The 21,879-nt window shown below is 41.8% G+C and overlaps 1 protein-coding gene across 12 annotated transcripts in view; it reads left to right on the plus strand.

Moving 5' to 3' along the window:
• The window catches only part of MAP7D3 (MAP7 domain containing 3), a 72,702-nt gene that overhangs the window by 26,486 nt on the left and 24,337 nt on the right, over positions 1 to 21,879 (plus strand). For 2 of the 12 annotated variants that reach the window (XM_073641280.1, XM_073641279.1), the window contains exons 4-11: positions 1,234 to 1,397; positions 2,748 to 2,853; positions 4,531 to 4,626; positions 8,145 to 8,240; positions 12,761 to 12,859; positions 14,253 to 14,351; positions 17,669 to 17,794; positions 21,492 to 21,640. In XM_073641280.1, coding sequence (XP_073497381.1) covers positions 1,234 to 1,397; positions 2,748 to 2,853; positions 4,531 to 4,626; positions 8,145 to 8,240; positions 12,761 to 12,859; positions 14,253 to 14,351; positions 17,669 to 17,794; positions 21,492 to 21,640 — 935 coding nt within the window. The remainder of the gene's footprint in view (positions 1 to 1,233; positions 1,398 to 2,747; positions 2,854 to 4,530; positions 4,627 to 8,144; positions 8,241 to 12,760; positions 12,860 to 14,252; positions 14,352 to 17,668; positions 17,795 to 21,491; positions 21,641 to 21,879) is intronic. The other 10 variants (XM_073641281.1, XM_073641283.1, XM_073641284.1 and 7 more) reach the window with 10 other exon arrangements.

The following is a 21,879-nucleotide window of genomic DNA, read 5'->3' on the forward strand; positions in this document are numbered from 1 at the left end:
TCATTTGTCGGGTAATCGGCAACCTGTTAAGACTTCACAATTATCATGAAACGTTTGTTCCTAGGAAAACTCGTTTACAATAAACTTGCAGACTTTTTTGGTTGCATGAATCAGTTTTAGCTGAACTTAGTGGAGGTATATATTTTTTTTTGCCATGAATCAGACAGAACCTTGTAGCACAATTGCAGCCACTTGTCTGTCTTTGAAACTCTGTGACCTTTCAGAGAAAACATAGTTTGGAAAGCCGGCCGAGGGCCTTAGAGAGAGGCATGACTAGTCTGATGCTGCTCCTGGCTATCTCGCATGCCCGGCACTGATTCAAGCTGCCTGTAGGTCACCTGTATGAAAGTGGCAATACCAATGTGCTTATATTTTTTTCTTTATTTTTTTTTTTACTGGGAAAAGATGGGATTGACTTACATTTTTATATTTGTAAAAAAAAATAATTTTTATAACTTTTTTTATTTTATTTTTCACTTTCAAGTTCCTTAGGGGCTTTGAACTTGTGATCAGTTATTCTATATACTGCAATGGTATTGTATTGCAATATATGGAGAAAATGACATTCTCCTATGAAGCCAAGCCACAGGAAGACAAAGATGGCGTAATGGGGGACCTTCAGGTCCCCAGCTGCCATGATGAGCTGTCGGCACCACACAAGCGCATGTTGCTATCAGTGATTGAAAGCGACATTTAGATGATTATACAGCAGTGATTAGCGCAAACTCAGGTCACTGCTGCAACAATCAGATGCAAGCAGTTTAATACAGCCGACATCTACCAAGTATGATACGAGCGCCGCTCGTGAGCCCGCTGCATGCATGGGGACCAGATGTAGGGCAAACTTTTTTATGTCATGCTTCAAAAAAGGTGTTAATGAATAATGTAGATGTGACATGTCTGGGTTATCTGTCATCATGATTGCTCCTTCCCCCTCAAATATCGTTCCCATATTGCAGACTACATTTCCCATGATGCCAGAGTGTGATCATGCTCTTATCTCAGAGCCTGACAACCTGTCTGCACATTATTCAGACTGGAGATCACATGACCCAACTTTCTATAATGAAGGACGGGAACTGTATAGATGTAATTGAGGTGCTATGAAATTTATTAAACCATGAGAATATTGATGATGGGTAAGAATTATATGGGCAAAAAAACCTGCTGGAGTGATTCACAGCAACGTGTGTCTAGATAATGAGCAGCTTTATGGAATGTTTTACATTGCAGCTGCCAAAGAAAAAGAATTACTTGAAAAAGAAAAGAAGTCAAAACTTCAATATGAGAAACAAATGGAGGAAAAGCAGAAGAAATTGGAGGAGCAGAAACTGAAAGATGAGCAGAAGAGAATAGCGGCTGAGGAAAAAAGAAAGCAAAGATTACTAGAAGACAAGGTGATGTTTCTGGCACGAACATGTGTGCACAAAATACATAACCCGACCTTCTAACTTAAGATATTCTCAGCCAGGTGATCAAAATCCTCTAAGCAGCTTATTAGCAAAGAACTACACGGTACTGATGTGTTAGGCTAGGGGTGTGTTCACATTGAGCTTTTTGTTCCTTTTTTTTCTGTATGAAAAACTCAGATTATGACCAGAAAAACTGTTGAAATGGACATGGTTTTACGCTGAAATGCTCAGGTGTATTTTTTTTTATATATATACAAGTGAAACTTGTAAGATGTCTTTGGCCTAGAGCCGCATCACAAATGTGTGAGAATCTGCCTTTTTAACCTTGTGATCGAAAAAAACCTGATCGTATAAAGAGGCTGATCACGGACCAGAACCGATTAAACATTGTAAATTAGAAATATGCGCTCTCAGGGCGTGTTCCCATACACAGGCCCCTTTTTGTTACCGCGATGCATGTGAGACGCATTAAATACATGTTTCTCTTGCAATTACTATGCAGACTAAAAAGGTATTGAAATATGGCAGCAGTTTGTGGTAAAATGAGTGCAGTTCTTACAAATAGGTTTCTGCTTGCTTGGCAATAGTGCCCGTGCTTCCCAGCGAGAATACACCCAGATACAGCAGCTCTTTGCTGTGACCAGGCTAATGAGGGAGTTTTAATCACCTTTCTAGATAATCTGTGCTGTGTTTATGGCTAAATACACGCTCTTTGTAATATGACTCTAATGCCGTCTACTGTTACACTTAACCTATAAACGTTACAACCTTTCATGAAATAAAGTGAGGCACATAGGGGCCGATTCGTTAAGGTATTTATTCCATAACTCTCGCGTAATACACCATAATTCACTGTTTTTGTGTAACTTGGACATTCTGTAATAATATTGGAAATTTTGACGTTTTCACACTAGTCCCAGCCAGCTACGCCAATATGGACGGAGCATAGGTGAGACCGGACTTGGCTACGCCCGCCTGTCAAATTCATGAAAAGTTACATCACTTTAGTGATTGTGCTCCTGTCCTTGACTGGAGTACATTTCTGGCAGCAGCACATACCAGTTAAGAGTTGGGCTTAAATTAAGTGGCTCATCATACTCCAGCGAGCCGTTCATTGAGAGTGGCCTGCTCAGCGTCAGTCTTGATGAATCTGCTCCATAGAGTGAAAAAGTTGCAAGTTGCTCTTAAATTGTATACTCCTTGTATCGCTGGCAGAGAGTTAGCACATGCCAGCTGTCAATCAGTCGCTGTTAGCCAGCCGAGCTCTCATTACTGATACACTGGTGTACAGTGTGTGCCAATGTTTGTTTGATTTTTTGATTTATTTATTTTTAGGAACGCCGAGAAGCAAATGTTAGGCGAACTCTTGAGCGCAGCAGTCAGCTGGACCAGAGGCAGAAACGATGGTCTTGGGGGGGAACAGGAGAAGGAGACAAACATGGTACTTTATATTTTTTTCTCTAATTGGAGTGGTTAAATAACATTGCTTTCCTTTTGGATTTGGTTTCTTTATTGCATGATATGTTCGTACTCAGCTCCATATACGGAAAGGTTTTTACAGATCCTTGTTCCCCATTCACGCGTCCGGGTTTTTTGCAGTCCAAGTGACCCCAAAAAATATGGAGACATGTCTGTTTCTGATCATTCAAGATTACACTCACCCATTCAAGTCTATGAAAAACTTGGTTAGTCCTTGGATGACATCCCATTGCTGACTTGTTTTTCACTGATCATTTGCTTGGAGAAGCTTGAGAAACCTCTATCAGGCTACTTATGTTTGCACGTACAAGAAAGACTAATGGTAAAAACTGACGCTGATGGAAATCTGATCCAGCACTAATGGAAACTGGTCAGTTATTCATGTATGCAAAGAAATGGAGAAAAAAAGAATACCCACGTGAGGCCTGAACAGCACTTCTACTATGTGGAAGGCATCAAAGAAAAAAAATGGTAGTTTCTTCCATCTATTGCAGAAAGTATTCCTGAAATTGATTAACTTGATTTCTTAATTTGGATGATGGAAGAAAAAGGAATATTGGGTGTATTTTGCACTGGCTGGTTAACCCTGGTTTTTGATACCATTAAATGCAGGTCCTAGGTGTGCAGCAGCTTCTGATATTACAGCATTAACATTCCCACAATCTAGCAGAGACATAACCAGGACTCTGAGGAGAGGACAGAAGTAATTTATAACCACTTCTGTCTTCCAGGCACAATGTAGGTAATAGAAGCGGTGCCAATGCCATTGCTTCTCGTGGACCTGGTGATCGCATGGTATGCCAGTTTCCTGGTCTCACAAAGCAGAAAAAACGTTGGTGAATAGTTATGGATGCTGAAATGCTGGAGGCGAAACACAAAAAATATCTGGTCATTAAGGCCATGTTAGGCCTCGTCATTAGGGGTTAGTTTGTAGCCATTGTGAAAGCGCGTTGGTCATTCTTAGATATTAGTAATATGTCATATGATGCTGTGTGTAATGCTGAGTTTAGAGAATAAGGGAAATGTACATTTACCATTATACCAGGCATGATATTAATTGTGCCCGTCCGCACATTTCACATACAATGGCAGGTGAGTGAGGAGCCACATAGAATGTTGTCATCCAAGTTTGCAAAAGTAGCAACCACTTTTTTTTCAGTGTCTTTGAGTAATAGGGAAGTATTCTCCCCTGCCTATGGTGTAATATGGACCTAGAAGTGCTTTGTCTTAAGTTTTCTTCTGGCTCGCAGCGCTCGGTCAGACTGTTTAATATTTCCACAGCAGTTTGGGAAATGAAAATGATCACTAATTGCTGTTGGGGAAAAGGACTCTTGTTGATATGAGATCCAGTCTGTTTTTATCTCCACTGGGATGTGATTGTTTTACACACCTAGATGATGTCCTATAACTGTCTTATTAATAATTGTGCATACCAGCCCAGGCAGATCTATAATAATAGCTTGTGAGCAGCCACTTTAGGATTCACTTCATATAGGTAGAGGTTTCAATCATTCTGCATATTTTTATTTTTTATTTTATTCCTTTGTTCCTTTTCACATGGTATGACTGATTTATGTTGTTTTTAATGTTTTTTTTTCTCCCACCCTTTCATAGCTATGATTGTTTTGTTTTTGCATAGGTGCTTCGGGAAGTAGTTCTCCCAGCCATGTAGATTTAATAGGCAAAAATGCTTCCACCACAGAGCCACAGCCCGGAGATGAAAGTGGATCTGGCGGTATTTATTCATCCGAGCTCTCGCTGTCCCTTGTATACTAACCTAAGATTTGTGTGGCTGCATTATAACCATTCACACATATAGGTGATCTACTTTTGGACACTTATTCTCATTCACATTTGTGTAGAGGTTCTGTTTCTACCATTCGGAAGTAGGTAAAATATTATCCTTACAGCAGAGAAGGTATAGGCCGTTTTTAGCAGCAAGTAAGGCAAATGTCCTAATAATTTTACATAATACAACATTTAGTTACTTTTGATACTTGACTTAAAACCCCACTCTTGTTAACCATGTACATTTCAGTTCTGTGCATAGTGTGCACATGATGGTAAATTAAAGGGAACCGGTCATCTGATTCATGCTGCCCGAACCACCGGCAGGGTGGATCAGACACTGGCTGCGTTGTATTACCGTATATGTTTTACTCTGAAAAGCTGCGTAGTTTCCGAGAAAACATAGACCCTGATTTATGAAAACGTTTACTCAAAAATTTTGCAACTTTTGGTGTTTTCACCCCATTTTTGCACAGCTCCAACAAAATGGGTGGTGATGGGACAGGGCAAGTTGACCCCCTCTTATCAAATTGATGACAGGCGGTAACGTTCCTTACACAACAAATCTCTCTCCAGTCCCTGCCTGATGTAAGATTTGTGGTAAGGCGTGCCTTGCTAGGTTCATTAAGAGACGTGCCCCTTTAATGAATCAGGAGCCTTGCAATCCTCCCCGCCCTGCGAAAAATGTCAGTCTTGAAGAGTTGGGACCAATATTTCTACAAAGCTGGGTTGAATGACAAGTCCGCTTCTCCCTGCCCTGCTCTCCTAGACCGACAGTGTCTCCCTATGTGTGCCTCGGAGTAGATCTGCCAGTCAAGGGGATCAGGGCAGGGAAAAGCCGCCAGGGAGCGTCCTTGGACTAGTCATACAACTTGCATAGTCCCTGGTCCGCTTAGTGGAGCCAGATTGTGATGTATGCTGCCTGTGATTTGGGCAGCATAAATCAGGTGACAGGTTCCTTTTACACAGAGGTTATCACATACAGACCGGGAATGCGGATGTTGGGATCACCCTGTATAAGAGAGAAAGGAGAGACCCTCGCAGAGACCTGCTTTTACTCTAGCAGACCCATCCTGTAGTGATAATACACAGACAGCTGTATACTGTAATGTATGGTTTGCTGACGACTACCCTGGGCATTTCTTAATCTGGACTTGTGGCTCCAGAAGCCCCTTATCAGTGGACAGAATACCCTACACTACAGATCGATGTTGATTACATTACATGTCCCGCTGCAGCACAGTAATAAAAAGCATTTCCACCGGTCCGTTTGATGAGCAATTGTCCAAAAGTAGTATGGTAAGGCTCCACGACCATGTGTGACATTGCATGAAATCACAATGGATTTTACACTGAATTTCTGTAAAATGCATGCGATTTTGCATCTGTTTTAAGACAAATTGATTGACCCTCCTGCAAAGAGTAGCAAGAAGTTGCATTGCTGTGTCACAGAATTTTGTGCTAGCGAAAAGTCTCATTTGATTTCACAATGAACTGATGGAGGATGTGTTTATAGGATCCCAGTATATTCATGCAGTTCACTGTAACCCTAAAATCATACATCACACAATATCACACTTAGATCATGTTATTATTGCATTAGTGGGATCATCCCAGGCCTTATACACAAGGAGCAGCATGCTTATAACAGCCAATGCAATATACTGACATTTATATTCTTTATTTTTCCAATATTATCCTAAATGAATTCAGATGCATGACATGTAAAAAATGCTTTTCTGCATGCTTTCCTAATCATATTGCCTGCTCTAAGGACTTGTTTCATGCGCTCTGCAAATCCAATTGCATTTTATATGCCTTTATAACAAAGCTTTGTTTTTGTTTGCAATTGTGTGTCTAAATCCCACCTCACAAAGGTTTTCAGACAGAAACTCACTTGGGAAACAAAGAACATTTTGCAAGAAAAGAAAAGTTGGAAAAATGTTCAGAAAATCACAAAATAGCAATGAGTCTTTCAGAATAGTTAAACACCCCATAAATAATATTACTTTGGAAATGTGAGAATCCCGGATGAAGGCCCTCTAATGGAAACATAACCTGAGTCTTTTCAGATCTTTTTTTCCCTCTATTCCTGGGCTCCAGATAGTAACCAAAATGGCTTCTACCGAACAAAAAATGTCACTTGGCACCAAAATGTTTCGACAAAGCTTCCCGGCTGTTTTTTTTTACGTTTTTCCATGGCTATGTTTTATTTACAGAAACAGTGCTTCACTTTTTTATATGTTGTATCTGGTATTACAAAAAGTGAATGAGCTGTTGTACCACGTGTAATCTGTGGATAGATGTGGGGCCATTTTTGAAGAAAGAAACCAAGGTTTTCCAACCCTGTAAAGCCTCTTTTGAGTCTGAGATGAGAAGTAGTTCTAGTTCTTGGGGTGCTTTCTGCATCTAGGGTCACATTTGCTGCTAGAATACAGACTTTTCTTGGTCAGACTACAGCATGGTGTAGGTCACATTCCCCAAATTGGGATGTATCATTAGAAAATTGCTTTTTATTTAAATCTGGGGGTTGATGTATGTGTGTTCTTGTTATTTGCGTGATTATCTCAGTGGCCACTAGATAAGAGACAGTAGGAGTTAACTTCCCATTTCCTGTTGGTCACTTGTCTGCTTTGCTGTGTAGAGTGGGACAGAGTCAGCAGGGGAATTAATGACGACAAGTTTTTTGCTTTTTCCCCCCACTGCAATTATAATGTTGTGCTTGTTCATTCACTGTAATGGCCACATGTCACACAACAGTGCTCAGGGCCCGGACGTTTGGTTTGCTGCTTCCATATTTCACCATCTGCAGACCTATTTTTGCTGACAGCACAGAAATCTGACCCCTTCAGGGCTGCAAAACGGATTCATCAGCTGCACTTCAGGAAAGGATTTATTGGTTTGTAAAATGATGAAGAGGCCAGAAATCCTTCAGTGAGCATTTCTGCTTGTATCTTTGTGGGGGCATGTCGCATATTCCATGATAGTCTGCTCTGCAGAATAAAGAGGATTTTCAAACACAATGGCCATCTATAACCAATTCAGACGCAGGGGCTGTAGCCACAGCTTTATGTTTCGTTTACTTAGGCCGAGTTCAGATAGGTATGTGGCACAATCCATATACAGACCACAATGCCCAGACTGACTGTGGGTCTCCCGACCTTACAGACACGCTTGGAGCGGTCGGTATATACGGAGTGTGAAATACGCCTGTCTGAACCCGGCTTCAGAGTTATTGACAGTTTTTGTTTTTTTTTTCTATGGCAAACATTTTGTCAAATATAAGTTGATGAGAGGTGCACCAAACTTTCACCTACTTCCCTAACCTCTGATTTGTTAGTATATGGCCATCGTTGGGAATCCTCATCAACCTGTACAAAGGCTAACACCGTGGCTTGATTAACAGAAAACTCCTTTGATGGCAAAGATTTGAGATACATAAATTATTTATTTTTCTTTTTATAGCTGCAAACCTGCGTTCCACGTCGGCATCAAACCTTAAGCAGGCGGACGGCAGCATCCACAAGCGTCTGTCATCCTCATCTGCCACTCTTGAAAAAGGTACGTTTGTCTGGATGGCAATAAAGCTTTGGCTATTCCTAGGGGGTGTCCAATGGGTATAGTTTTGTTTTTTTTTAAATTAGTTAATAATATAAGTTCATATTTAATGACAACAAGCACATATCTTGAAAATCTTGAGGAATTCAATCGCAAATTATGTTATAAAATTGTATGACTTTTCAATTCCTAAAATCCATTTCTCCTATTGATGACGTTTTTTAGTATTTTATTCAGTTACTTTTGATTTTGGTGACAGATACTGGAGTACAAGGCCAGAATAGCATATACATCTGCATCTTTGAGAGGTCTGAAATCTCTGGGCTGCACCTGAATAAAATATTAAGACCTTGCAAGAATGAAACTGAGTGTCATCTAATTTCCTTGTTTTATCTGGAACTGCCCTAGCTCACCTGGTTTATGGGTTTACCATACTACCTCAAAGCAGAAATGTTTTTGATATATTGCTAAATACATATACGGTATAAGCAGGATGTTATGAGAGGTTCTTTACTCCTTATACTCCTGCTCTTATGTAATTTCACATTTGGTTTCAGTTGCTGAGAACAAATGCCAGGTTATTAGACTTTCTGGATTGTTAAATACCAAATTTAAAGGGAATCTGTCACCATGTTTTGGCAAAGGCACTGAATGCAGCGATGTATCACTTACTGGGCTGCTTGGTGCATTTTTGATGAAAAATCTGTTTTATCTGCTGCTGAGCTCTGTATAGCCCGGCCACGGATTGGCAGCTTTCTGCCTATGCACAGTGTACACAAAGCTGCCAATCAATGACGGGGCAGAGTTATGTTGAGCTCACGAATATGGAGGACTACATGGCTGCAGATTTACTAGTCTTCTAGTGATAATCTCCTGCTGATAAAACAATGGTTTTATTAAAACTACAGCAAGCAGCCCAGTAAGTGACACATCGCTGGAATCAGGGTTTCTGTCTCTATATCATGCTGCTCTCAGATTAGGTAGCATAAACCTGGTGACAGATTTCTTTTAAGGAATTTCCCATTTTTACACACACATACAATAAGGATGTTCTATGATTTCAGAAAATCCCTGTCCCCACAGCTGCAGTTTGTTTTCAAAATGCAAACTGTGCTTCATTCACCCTCCCCAGGTGTAACACGGAGTCTCTCCATCTCTGGTCTGGTGTCTTATTCCCTGAAGCACTGATGTCACATCGATGGTGCTGCAACCAATAAATGTGCTCAGCGGCACTGCCCAACTCAATCGCACAAGCCAGTTAGAGCTGCTAAGCTCACTGATTGTCTGCAGCACTGTCAATGCTGCAGACAATAACTGACACCGGGAGCAGCAGCAGCAGAAAATCGTCGATAGACGCAGGGCATCATGCTTTCCATGACTCTGCTTATCTGTGAGATTCTTACCAAACATTGATACTCAGCGATCAGGGTCGGCTCCAGGTTTTTCTGGGCCCCGGGCGAAAGAGTCTCAGTGGGCCCCTTTAACACATACCACGCTTCATGATGCACATATACGGCAGAGAAATATAGATATAGTACAATGCCGAAGATTTCACTTCTTACATTACATGAGCGATATCTATTGTAAATTCCACAATAGCTCAGAAACCGGCGAAACGCTCCACACAGTATACCTGCCCCCATAAAATGCTCCATACAGGAGACTGGCCCCCATAAAATGCTCCATACAGAATACTGGCCCCCATAAAATGCTCCATACAGAATACTGGCCCCCATATAACGCTCCATACAGAATACTGGCCCCCATGAAACGCTCTGTACAGGATACTGGCCCCCATGAAACGCTCTGTACAGGATACTGGCCCCCATATAATGCTCCATACAGGATACTGGCCCCCATATAATGCTCCATGCAGGCTGTTCCCCCCACATAATGCCCTTTGCAGGATGTCCCTTTCCCCCCATATAATGCCCCATGCAGGATGTCCCCCCCCCCCCCCCATATAATACCCCATGCAGGATGTCATCCCCCTCTCTTTATAATGCCCCATGCAGGATGTCACCCCCCCATATTATGCCCCATGCAGGATGTCACCCCCCCCCCCCTCTTTACCCTATGCAGGATGTCACCCCCCCCCCCCTCCCCCATATAATGTCCCATGCCTCCATACATAAAAAAAAAAAAAAAAATCAAATACTCACCTCACTCCTCCTCACCTGCTGCCGCTGCTCAGGTCCGGTCGCCGGCGTCTTCCCGCTCTGCCTGTGACTGCTCAGGGGAGGGCACGGTGGAAAGACGTCACCGTACCCTCTGACCTGAGACATCACAGGGAGCGCACAGCAGGAAGACAGCGGATCTGCGGAGGCACGGGAAGAGGTAAGTATCCAGCTGCTGGGGCCCTGAGCAAGCGGGGGAGAAGGGCGGGCGCTGGCACCACTCTCCTCCGCCCATAGCCCAGCGGGGTGCCTGACTGCAAGTTGGCCCCCCCGCCTGCTCAGGGCCCCGGCACTTGCCCGGATGCTGACGCCGGCCCTGTCAGCGATACATATTTTACTATGTATATTCTGCCGCTCTTTGATTTAAGTTCCAACCCCAAAAAAATTTATGAAATTCACCAAATTTGCTAAATCTTATTTTGGCGTAAGACACCCAAGTCTTGGTAAATGTCGGCTATCGCCTATGTATAGTGGGTGAAATTTTCAAAGTAGATTTCTAACGGTGCTATTGAAATGAAATTCTCTCGAGATGTCTGTAACAGCCCATCCATCTATTATGTGTAATAATGAGAAATGACACAGGGAAAAAGTATTGAACACGCTTACTGAAATTTAATTAATAATTTGTACAAAAACCTTTGTTGGTGATGAAGCTTCAAGATGCCTCATGCATGGAGAAACTAGTCAGTCATTGCTCAGCTGTGATTTTGTCCCATTCGTCCACACAAACACTCTTCACATCCTGAAGGTCCCGTGGGTTCCTTCTTTGAACTCTGAGCTTTAGTTCCTTCCATATATTTTCTATTGGATTCAGGTCCGGCGATTGGCTCTGCCATTCTAGCAGCTTTATTTTCTCTCTCTGAAACCAATTCAGTTTCCTTGGCTGTGTGTTTGGGATCATTGTCTTGCTGAAATATCCACCCTGGTTTTAATCTTCATCATTCTGGTAGATGGAAGCAGATTTTTAGCAAGAATGTCTTGGTACATTTGTCCATTCATCTTTACTTCAATAATATGAAGCTTGCCAGTGTTGTATGCTGAAAAACAGCCCCACATCATGATGTTCCCACCTCCAAACTTCACTGTTGGTATGGTGTTTTTGGGGAGATATGCAGCTCCTTTTAGCCTCCAAACATGGTGTGTATTATAGAAACATAGAAAGGTATCGTTGTAAGGGACCTCTGGGGTCATCGTGTCCAACCACCTGCCCTGCTCTTTGGCATCCATAGAGTTCAATTTTGGTCTCATCTGACCAGACTGTAGTATCTCAGTATTTCACAGGCTTGTCTAAATGCAGCCATGGAGGTTGAGTCCATCCATTACTTATAGTATTTTTTTTTAAACAATTGTACCTGCTGACTCCAGGTCTTTCTGTAGCTCTCCACAGATGGTCCTTGGCTCGTTGACAACTCTTCAGATAATTCTTTTTACTCCTCTTTCTGAAATCTTGAGTGGTGCACCTGGCTGTGGCAGCTTTATGGTGAAATCATGTTCTTTCCACTTGCGGATTATGGCCCCAGCAGTGCTCACTGAAGACTTCAGTAGTTTAGAAAATGTGTAACCAATACCAATACCATCAGTATGTTTTGCAGCAATAAGGTTGCGAAGGTCTAGAGACAGCTCGCTGGTTTACCCCTCATGAAATGTTTTTGTGTGGCACCTTGGTAATGAGACACCTTCTATAGGCCATCAGTTGAACCAGCTGATATTATTTGTCACTATGTGGCAGGATTGCTTGCTAATTACTGATGGGTGTCAGGTTTTTCCATGGCTTTTTGCACCTCTTTCTTCATGTGTTCCATAGTTTTTCCCTGTGTCATTTCTTATTACACATAATTTATGGACATCTATGGTTTGATTTCTTTGCCTGTGTGGATTGGGTGGGTTGTTACCGACATCTGGTGAAAATTTCATATCAATAACCCCTTTATAAATATAATTGCTTAGAAAATTGGTGACTTATTCAATACTTATTTTGCCCTCTGTGTGTAAATATGTGATAGAAGATGTTCAGTAATTTGGTCCTAGCATTGAAAAACTAGCACCAGAGTTATACTTTCTGGCAGGAAGTTACAACACATTGTATTACCTGTGATTAGTATGTAATTATGTGTGCTACAAATGTCCGTCCTGGGGTCACTAACTGGAAGTGTTTGTATATCTGTTACTGTGACAATATCCTGATAATCTTCACTGGTCCAACTCTACTCAGTTATGTTTCTTTATTATTACAGTATCATTGGCAGTTTTGACTCGTTTTTCCCTCTTTTTATTCCCTAATAATGTGACCATATTTAGATTGTTTGGAGCTTGTATTTGCTGGTGCTGACGTTGCACATTTTACAGGTGTCAAGCAGAGGAGTTCATCATTAAGCAGGCTGAGTAACAAAACTCCTCTAAGTCCACAGCCCTCCTCGCCTAAGGTTTCAAACCAGGAGCAGAAAGGTGCAGCTTGTGAATCGCTTTTCTTGTGGTTTTCTTTTTTCTCTTCTGTTTTTGATAGCAAAATAAAAAAAATACTTTGTGTTTGTCTGGGGAAAACAAGTTAACACCTATCTTTAGGATAGATGATCACTTGCTGATAGGTGAGTATTTGACTATATGGATCGGCATAACGGGGAATTTATATCCCCATTTAGAATGTAGCAGCAGTGCACATACTCCACCAATGTTTCATTAGATCCCTATGGAGCTGCTGGGCGCTGCGCTCAGCTTATTCTGGCCGCCCCTTAGAGAATGACTGGAGCAGTAGTTGGCGATCCAGCCTGCCGCTTCATTTTGGACCGGGGATAAGAATTCCTTGGCCTGCCTATCAGTGCGGGCCCCAGCAGTCAGACTCCACTGATCAGTAGGTACCTATCTTACAGATAGGTGATAACTTGTTTTTTACTGGACAGCCCCTTTAATGATTCCATTAAACTATAATTTAAAGCAACTTAACTGTATGATAATGTAAAAAAAAATATATACTTGCCTAGTAAAGAGCTGGTGAATGACACCACAACCCTCACCTGCTACGTAAAGGAGCCTGTCCAATATCAATATTCCCAGGCTGAGAGTAGGCCATTTTGCCAGTGATTAGCTAAAAAGCTGCAGTTGATAACAGTGGATTTGACTGTGTTTTGGACTCTGATAAGCATAAGGCTCAGTTCACATTTAATTTTTACCTTCTGGTCGGCATATAGTACGCCGCTGGGAAAGCTCCTGCAAACACACTATACTTATCCATTGGCCCACTTGCACCCAGGATATGCCAAGAGTGTCCCTTTGGTACATATTAAGCCCATATGTATCAACGTACTTTTTTTTTTTTTTTTTCTTACACTGTAAAGGAAAGTATAGTCTGCTATATTCTCTTATACAGAGGGAAATAATAGAAAAAACTGTACCACAAGGTTTGGTTTTTATGCCGTATGGCACATTAACATTATTCCTATGCAGTGTTGTGTCAGAGGCTTCCTATATCATGAGTACATCTAAACACCTTTGTGACCGGAGTAAACAACAACAAAAAACCATGTGCAAACATCAAAATATATGTACATAAAAAGCATGCAGGTAGCATTAAAGCTGCACAATGCTGTAGATACCAATCCATAGGCCCTGCTGTGTTACGGATCATGGTTTCTAATGGACATAGGAGATTCCCAGTATTATAATTTATAAACGTGTTGTTAGCTTCCTGTGAGATTTTTTTTTTTAACTTGGTAAATGACCTTTTATGAAAATGTCATCAGGAAGTGAATAGGACGTAGGTTAGAATAAAGTATGAATTGCTCATTCTTGTGTTTTTCATGTTTCATTTTGATAAGCTGCATTTTGTTGGTTTAACATTTAGGCGTTGCGGGCTACAAGAGAAGCTCTTCCCTCAGTAGACTGAGTAGTAAAAAGTCACCTCCTGCACATCTAGAGGGCATGAAAAAGGAAGAAAAATCAGGTGTTTGTTCAATCTGCTTTTTATGTTCTGGCAGGAGTCCATTGTAGTGTATATGACGCCATAGCTTCAAGCCACTATACACAGTGATTTAGATCCGACTGATCATGGGGCAATGGTTAATTTCAGCGTGTGTTCACACTTGAATTTTTTTGCTGTAAATATGTTTTTTTATTCCAGTATCATTATATTTTTATATTAAAGTCAACAGATGACTGATGAAAACTGATCTCAAATTTTCCAGACAATTTACAGATCTGTCAACAGATTTCACAACACAAATTAGCTGAGCACTTATTTTAAAAATCCATGTTACAATGTCTGTATAACCCAGATATTAAAAATTGAATTTTAAGAATCCAGAGGAAGTGTGTTCAGTCTCCAGCCACCCAGCTTGGCTGACAGATTCAGCCTGTACTGAGCAATGTGAGACCTCAGCAGGGAGGAGAGATACTCAGGCGCTGTCATTCAGGCAACTGAGTTAACTTTTAAAAAGGGTTAAACAGCCATTCTGACATTAATTATCAGTAAATACCCCAGCTTCATCAAGTGTAAGAGAGCTATGTAACAATTTGTGGAGTTTATATTGGGAAATCTTGTGACAGATCCGCTCTATATAGGTTACAGGGCAAAAAAAATGCAAATGTGAACCCAGCTACATACTTCTATTCGATAGATGCTACAGCTTCTGCAGCTTGTACTGGTAAAGTTAAGCTTTTTTCCTTCTCCATTGTACATTATCACAGCCACACACTTAATGGGGGTGGTTAGGCAAACACTCCTGCCCAACCAAGCTAGGAGGGGCACAGCCACACTCGCATGGTGGCACAGTTGCTGAGGCCGTTTCTGCCATCATGCATGTATCATACACAGGTTTTAATAATTAGTATTGTACCCAATTAAGATAATTACTGGGCAGTGAACCGTTGTCAGCAGCTGTACTGCCTGGAGAGCAGTTGTCTTTCCACACCCGCAGTCAGATTGTGCTGGAGTGTCTGCCTGGACAACCCCTTGAAATTGAAAATGTCATTTGCTTCTTTAGTAACACAAGATTAAAGTCATAAACTCCTAAAATAAGGTCTTTGCTATATCACATGGTTCCAAAAAAAATACCAAGTATGTTAAAGATACAGGGATGAATACAAGTGGAGGCAGATTAATTAACATTGCCATGCTCAAGTGAATTTTAACTCTTAAGTTCCACTGAATATATAGGTTGAACACTCTGTACTGTTTAACCTATTTATCAATCTATACAGCAGTATGAAGCATGGCTGTTGTTCTAACTATTATATGAAATAATAGAATCAATAATACATGTGATACTAAGCAACTTTGCAATATATCATCTCAGAGAAATCTGATCTTTTACTCGCAATTCACAATAAAAGTTTGTATTCAGTGAAGACAGAGTTTCCCAATACTGAGACAGGAGATGGCAATTAAAGCTTTAAAAATTTGAAGGAGGCAGACACAGAAATGATGCACGTTCTCTGAAGTTACCGTTCTCCATAGAAATGTATGAGCGGTCATCTCCTATTTCAGTATTCCCATCACTTACTGAATTATAACATACTGAAATTACTTAATTCACAGGTAAAATTAGTCTTCAGTAAATTAAGAGTTTTGTGAATGAAAGATCAGTCCAGGAGGAGAAAGGGCCATTCCATAGTTACAGGTGTTACATTTTACACAGCTTAAAATATATAATAAATTATAAGCAAATATACTACATTTGTTTTTATGGTAGAAACATATATGTCATGTATAAGTTGATATATTTTCAACTTATGTGATGAAATTGCATTTTCTATTTAAATAGCAGTGAAAAAAAATTGAAACTGGGTATTGCAGGTGTTACCATAACACCAGTTTGGATGGAATGGCCCTAAAGAAATATATCTCTCTAATAAGATATATTATACATTTCACCTGTACTATTGATTTATGTGAAAAAATTAAAAGGACATTTGTTCTTTAAAGGGAACTTGTCAGGTCCCCCACGCCCCCAGAACCACCAGCAGTTGGGTCTGCAGATATAAACACCCTGCCTATTTCATTACACACGAACAGATCTTTAGAAAAAGTATTTCTAAAGTCCGTTTATGATATGTAAATGAGGCTTTTGACTAGTCAAGGGGGGCGTTAGTGTCCCCAAACCAGTCAGCCCACTTAGCATGTTATCACACCCCTGTGGGGTGCTATACTTAACTCGCGCATGCGTGCAGCTTCTTCCCTGCTCGAGGTAAGTATAGCACCCCACAGGGGTGTGATAACTTGCTAAGTGGGCTGACTCGTTTGGGGACACTAACGCCCCCGCGACTAGGCAAAAGCCTCATTTACATATCATGAACGGTCTTTAGAAATACTTTTTCTAGAGATCTGTTTGTATGTAATGAAATACATGGACTGTTAGGCAGAGTGTTTATATCTGCAGACCCAACTGCTGGTGCTTCTGGTGACACGGGAGACCTGACAAGTTCCCTTTTAAATAGTAACATGCTGGCTACTTGCAGCCACCACTAGAGGGAGCCTAGGAGTGTCTTGCATACAGTATACATCCAGGTCCCTCTAGTGGTGGCTGCAGGAAAACACCATATTATCTATTATATCAATGTCTATAAAGGAGATATTTTCCAGTATCTTTAATTTACACTGTATGACATTAACATAAGGCATTGTATTTAGCAACGTGAAACTGTGCACACAGGCTGTAACCCAACTAAACAAACCGGACCAGATTTTGGCAAAGCTATAAAGGCCGATGTCTGTGCTGCCTATAAAACGCTTCTGTATAGAGTAATGATCAGGAGCCGGCCCTCCTGCTGCCGCGTCTTGTTATGCCTGGAACTAATCCTTTGTCTTTGTTTCCTGGCCAGGATGCTAACCCGTTATTGTTCCTAATGTGCAGTCTTGTTGTGACCCTCTCCTCGTCCTCCTTACCTAACAGTCCAATTTATAACTTTTCTCTCTTAGCCATGTCATGACCGGATTGTTATCTGATGTCCGTCCGTCTTAATATTTTCTTTTCCTAAATGCATGTATAATGTCCCCCCTACAGGAATTACTACTGACCGTGCTACTAAATAACTTCATGTAATGCAGTTATCATTGAAACGTATTGACTTGACCTGTTGGTGCCTTGGCATTAATATTCTGCTTTAATACTGCCTGTTTGGGTGATGTGCCATGCTCTTTTCTACTCACATCTTATCCAATTCCTTCTGGTGCCTTTTGCTTATGATTCGGCTTCTGCACTTGGTTTTTCTGTATTGCACTGTAACTAGTCATAACAAAACACATTTCATTTATCCATTTAGCTCATCGCCCCCCAAGCAGTCCCCTGGACAGTAGTTTAATCAGTCGTCTCCTCGCCCCCACTCAGTCTTCCCTAGCTAGGAGTAAGAGTGCTGCCACATTGTCAGCCGATGGAAAAGAATTGACAGGTAACACTGAGTGCTACAAGTCGCACGTGAATCCTTGCGGTGGAGTGCTCGACATTATGCCATTACTAAGTCAGTCGGGAACGTTTTTGTGATATAATGTATAGCATCATGGAGAATTGACCCCAGACCCTAGAAAGATTTTGCAAGGTATCCTTTTACATGAAGCAGATATAATTGAGCTATAAAGTGCAGTGTAATGTAGATGCAGTCATGGTCTTTAAAGGGGTTGTCTAAGATTTAGAAGAAAAGGCTTGCTCCACCATTCCTACTCACAGAGCCCTAGTGACCTCTTAACGCTGTTTGGCGTATATGTCCACCATAAGCACTTCACAACTAGCGTTCCGTATATAGGTCATGGTGATCCCACAATGTGCTGCTTCTGTAACCAAAAGATGAGCTGCAGGGACTAGACCAGGGAGGTCAAACTGAAATACACACTGGGCCAAAATTAAAAGCTTGGACGAAGTCGAGGGCCAACCTTGATATTTATTTAAAAATTTCTACAATTGAGGAAGTTTATCTTTATCAAATATAACAATTAACCTTTTTCAAATGGAAACAAACTTAAAGGGGTTGTCCAAGCAACAAAGTACATTTTAATTAATAGATCTTAGCATAAGATAACATATTATTCTATGGAAGAGCAGAAATAAGCATGAGGCCCAATGGCCTAATTTAAATATGTAATAACAAAGGTTAAAAATCCTTGAATAATACACATAGTAAAGTATGATGCAAACAAAAGTTCCCCAAAACACAGTATGATACCCCCACAGTGAATTCCTCCACACGCACAGTGTAATGACCCTACTGTACTCCCCACAAAGAATGGTGACTCCATCGCAGTATGAATCTTCAACTGTAATCCACACACAGCCCTCCATACAGAGTAATGGGCCCCACATAGTCCTCCATACAGAATAATGGGCCCCACATAGTCCTCCATACAGAATAATGGGCCCCACATAGTCCTCCATACAGAATAATGGGCCCCACATAGTCCTCCATACAGAATAATGGGCCCCACATAGTCCTCCATACAGAATAATGGGCCCCACATAGTCCTCCATACAGAATAATGGGCCCCACATAGTCCTCCATACAGAATAATGGGCCCCACATAGTCCTCCATACAGAATAATGGGCCCCACATAGTCCTCCATACAGAATAATGGGCCCCACATAGTCCTCCATACAGAATAATGGGCCCCACATAGTCCTCCGCACAGAATAATGGGCCCCACATAGTCCTCCGCACAGAATAATGGGCCCCACATAGTCCTCCGCACAGAATAATGGGCCCCACATAGTCCTCCGCACAGAATAATGGGCCCCACATAGTCCTCCGCACAGAATAATGGGCCCCACATAGTCCTCCGCACAGAATAATGGGCCCCACATAGTCCTCCGCACAGAATAATGGACCCCACATAGTCCTCCGCACAGTATAATGGGCCCACATAGTCCTCCGCACAGTATAATGGGCCCCACATAGTCCTCCGCACAGTATAATGGGCCCCACATAGTCCTTTTTCACAGTATAATGGGCCCCACATAGTCCTTTTTCACAGTATAATGGGCCCCACATAGTCCTCCGCACAGTATAATGGACCCCACATAGTCCTCCGCACAATATAATGGGCCCCACATAGTCCTCCGCACAGTATAATGGGCCCCACATAGTCCTCCGCACAGTATAATGGGCCCCACATAGTCCTCCGCACAGTATAATGGGCCCCACATAGTCCTCCGCACAGTATAATGCTTCCCTGCATTTCTTACCATACAGTATAATGGCCTCACATTAAAAAAAAAATAAACTCTCACCTCTGCCCGCTGTTTCTGTCTCTTCATGGTGTCTTCAGATCCCTGCACATCTCTGTACAGCGGGCGCCTTGTAATGACATAATCGCGCTGGCTGCGCTGAGACCTCAGACGCAGAGAGGGAATGATGGGAGAGGGAGTGCCAGCATCTATCATTGCTTTCAACTGTAGCTGAAAGTGCGATGCCGAGCTGGCAGCGTCACAGGCCAAATATACTCGCCCTGCTGGCCAGAGTTTGACATATGTGGACTAGACTGATGTACACCACTAGACTCCTCCTGTAACTGTTAGGATCAGTGTTCACACCTATCTCAGCAGTTTAACTCCTTATTTGCAATTGTCAGTCCTGACCGTGCCACATGAAGAGTTTGACAGAGGCAGAACGCTCCCTCTGACGACCCAATGGCCACCCTGCAGCTTTGATCTCAGGGTGCCAATAGGTTGCTGTATATCAATACCAGAATCTAATTGACTTCCTTGGAGTTAACCTAATAAAAGCGCATTGCCTCATTCGGTCATCTATGAGATCATAGAATCACATGTTCCTGTCCCCTTGTGGGTCCGATAACAAAATTTGAAAAGAAAAAATGTTTTTCACTGTTTTTTAAATGGGGGAAAAAAACAACAACCTAAAATCAGGATTTTCCCAATTAAAAATGTTTTAAGCCGGAAAAAAAAACACTTCAGATAGACACACATTTAATATGGCTGTGTCTGTAATGACCAGTACCTTTAAAACTATATCATTATGTATTCCCCATGATGAACACTGCAGAAAAAACAATGCGGTTGTCCAGGCTAAAATGAAAACTTGTCTGACTGCAGAGTTGTGACAGTGTGCAAGAATTATAAAAGAGAAGAGAAGCCAGGTGAGACTAGTCAGCACGAGACTGCGGGTATGCAAATCCCATACATGTGGTCACTACCTACCCACACGGGAAATACAGTGGATCCTGACTGTGTGCACATCACACATGGGGGATCCTGACTGTGTGCACATCACACACGGGGGATCCTGACTGTGTGCACATCACACACGGGGGATCCTGACTGTGTGACTGCAGAATCATGGCCGTTTTATGTGCACACAGAGTGCAGCCTGGACAACCCCTTTAAGAAAAATTAGGTAACAAGTTATATGCACCCTAAGATGTTGCTACTGACAGATACAGCTCCTCCTGCAAAACACAAGCCCTCATACAGCTACGTCTACGAAAAACAGAAAATATTATGACTCCTAGAATGTGATGATAAAAAAAAAACATTAAATGATCTTTGGTCATTAAGGCCACGTCTTTAAGGGCTTAAAGAGAATGGCCCTAAGCTGTGGTCAGAGGCACAACATAAGGACAAGAGTGGTGCTGTTTTGGGGAGAAAATCACCTTTTTTTTTTCTAATCTAAGACAACGCCCATTATACCACAAGTGTGTATGATTATCTGATGCCTTTGTTACTAGAGCGGCTACTGGGAAAATAAAGATTGATGTGTAACATGACATGAGATGTTGCCTTCTTGCGATGGCATTATGCCACCTACCTCTTGTGGGCGCCAAGTGCCATTGCTCTCATTTATAATAGGAGCCATTTCTGAAAATGTAGTTATAAAAACACTGAAGATGGTTAATGGCCCTTAAAATGAGTCAATCTAAAGATGTAATGTCCGTCCATGTAATCTCTAGGGGGCTTTCTTCCTGGTGCTATTGCTTCTGTACACTGTATGGGGTGGTGGTGTCTGTGTGATCTGCTGCACTGCGCACTACCATTGGTGGCTTCCCTGCTGTGTCTAACACACAATCTCTTTCTCTCTCTTTCTCCTCTGTTCTGCTCTGCACTTGGCGCTCTGTTTTGTCCTGTCAAATTCTTAACTTTATAGATTCTCACCTCTGTCCTCGTTCAGCTTCAGCCACTACCACCAGTACCCCACCCTCCGTCTCTAAAGGTCCCTTGCGCAGCCGCAGCATTGACAGAGGGAAGACTCCTAGCACGGCAGGGTCCGCTTCTACCACCTCAGAAGCTAGCCAGGTAGGCCTTTTTTTTCTTTTTATGATGCCTTCTCTTCTCTTCAGATGAAGCTGGCAATGTTATGGCAGAATTGTATTGGTGATGGATAGGAAGAATACAGCTGCTTATATTTGAAGTACTCCATCTCAAATATTAGTCCTGTTGTTAGATTGAGCCTAAAAATCACCCCTTGACCAGCCTTAGTAAACTTCATAAAAGGGGTTGACGCATCAGAAACATTTCTCTCACACTCACCGTTG

The sequence above is a fragment of the Phyllobates terribilis genome, unplaced genomic scaffold (genome assembly GCF_046119375.1).
Source record: "Phyllobates terribilis strain yellow unplaced genomic scaffold, ASM4611937v1 Scaffold_7__3_contigs__length_470593459, whole genome shotgun sequence".
Lineage (NCBI taxonomy): Eukaryota > Metazoa > Chordata > Amphibia > Anura > Dendrobatidae > Phyllobates > Phyllobates terribilis.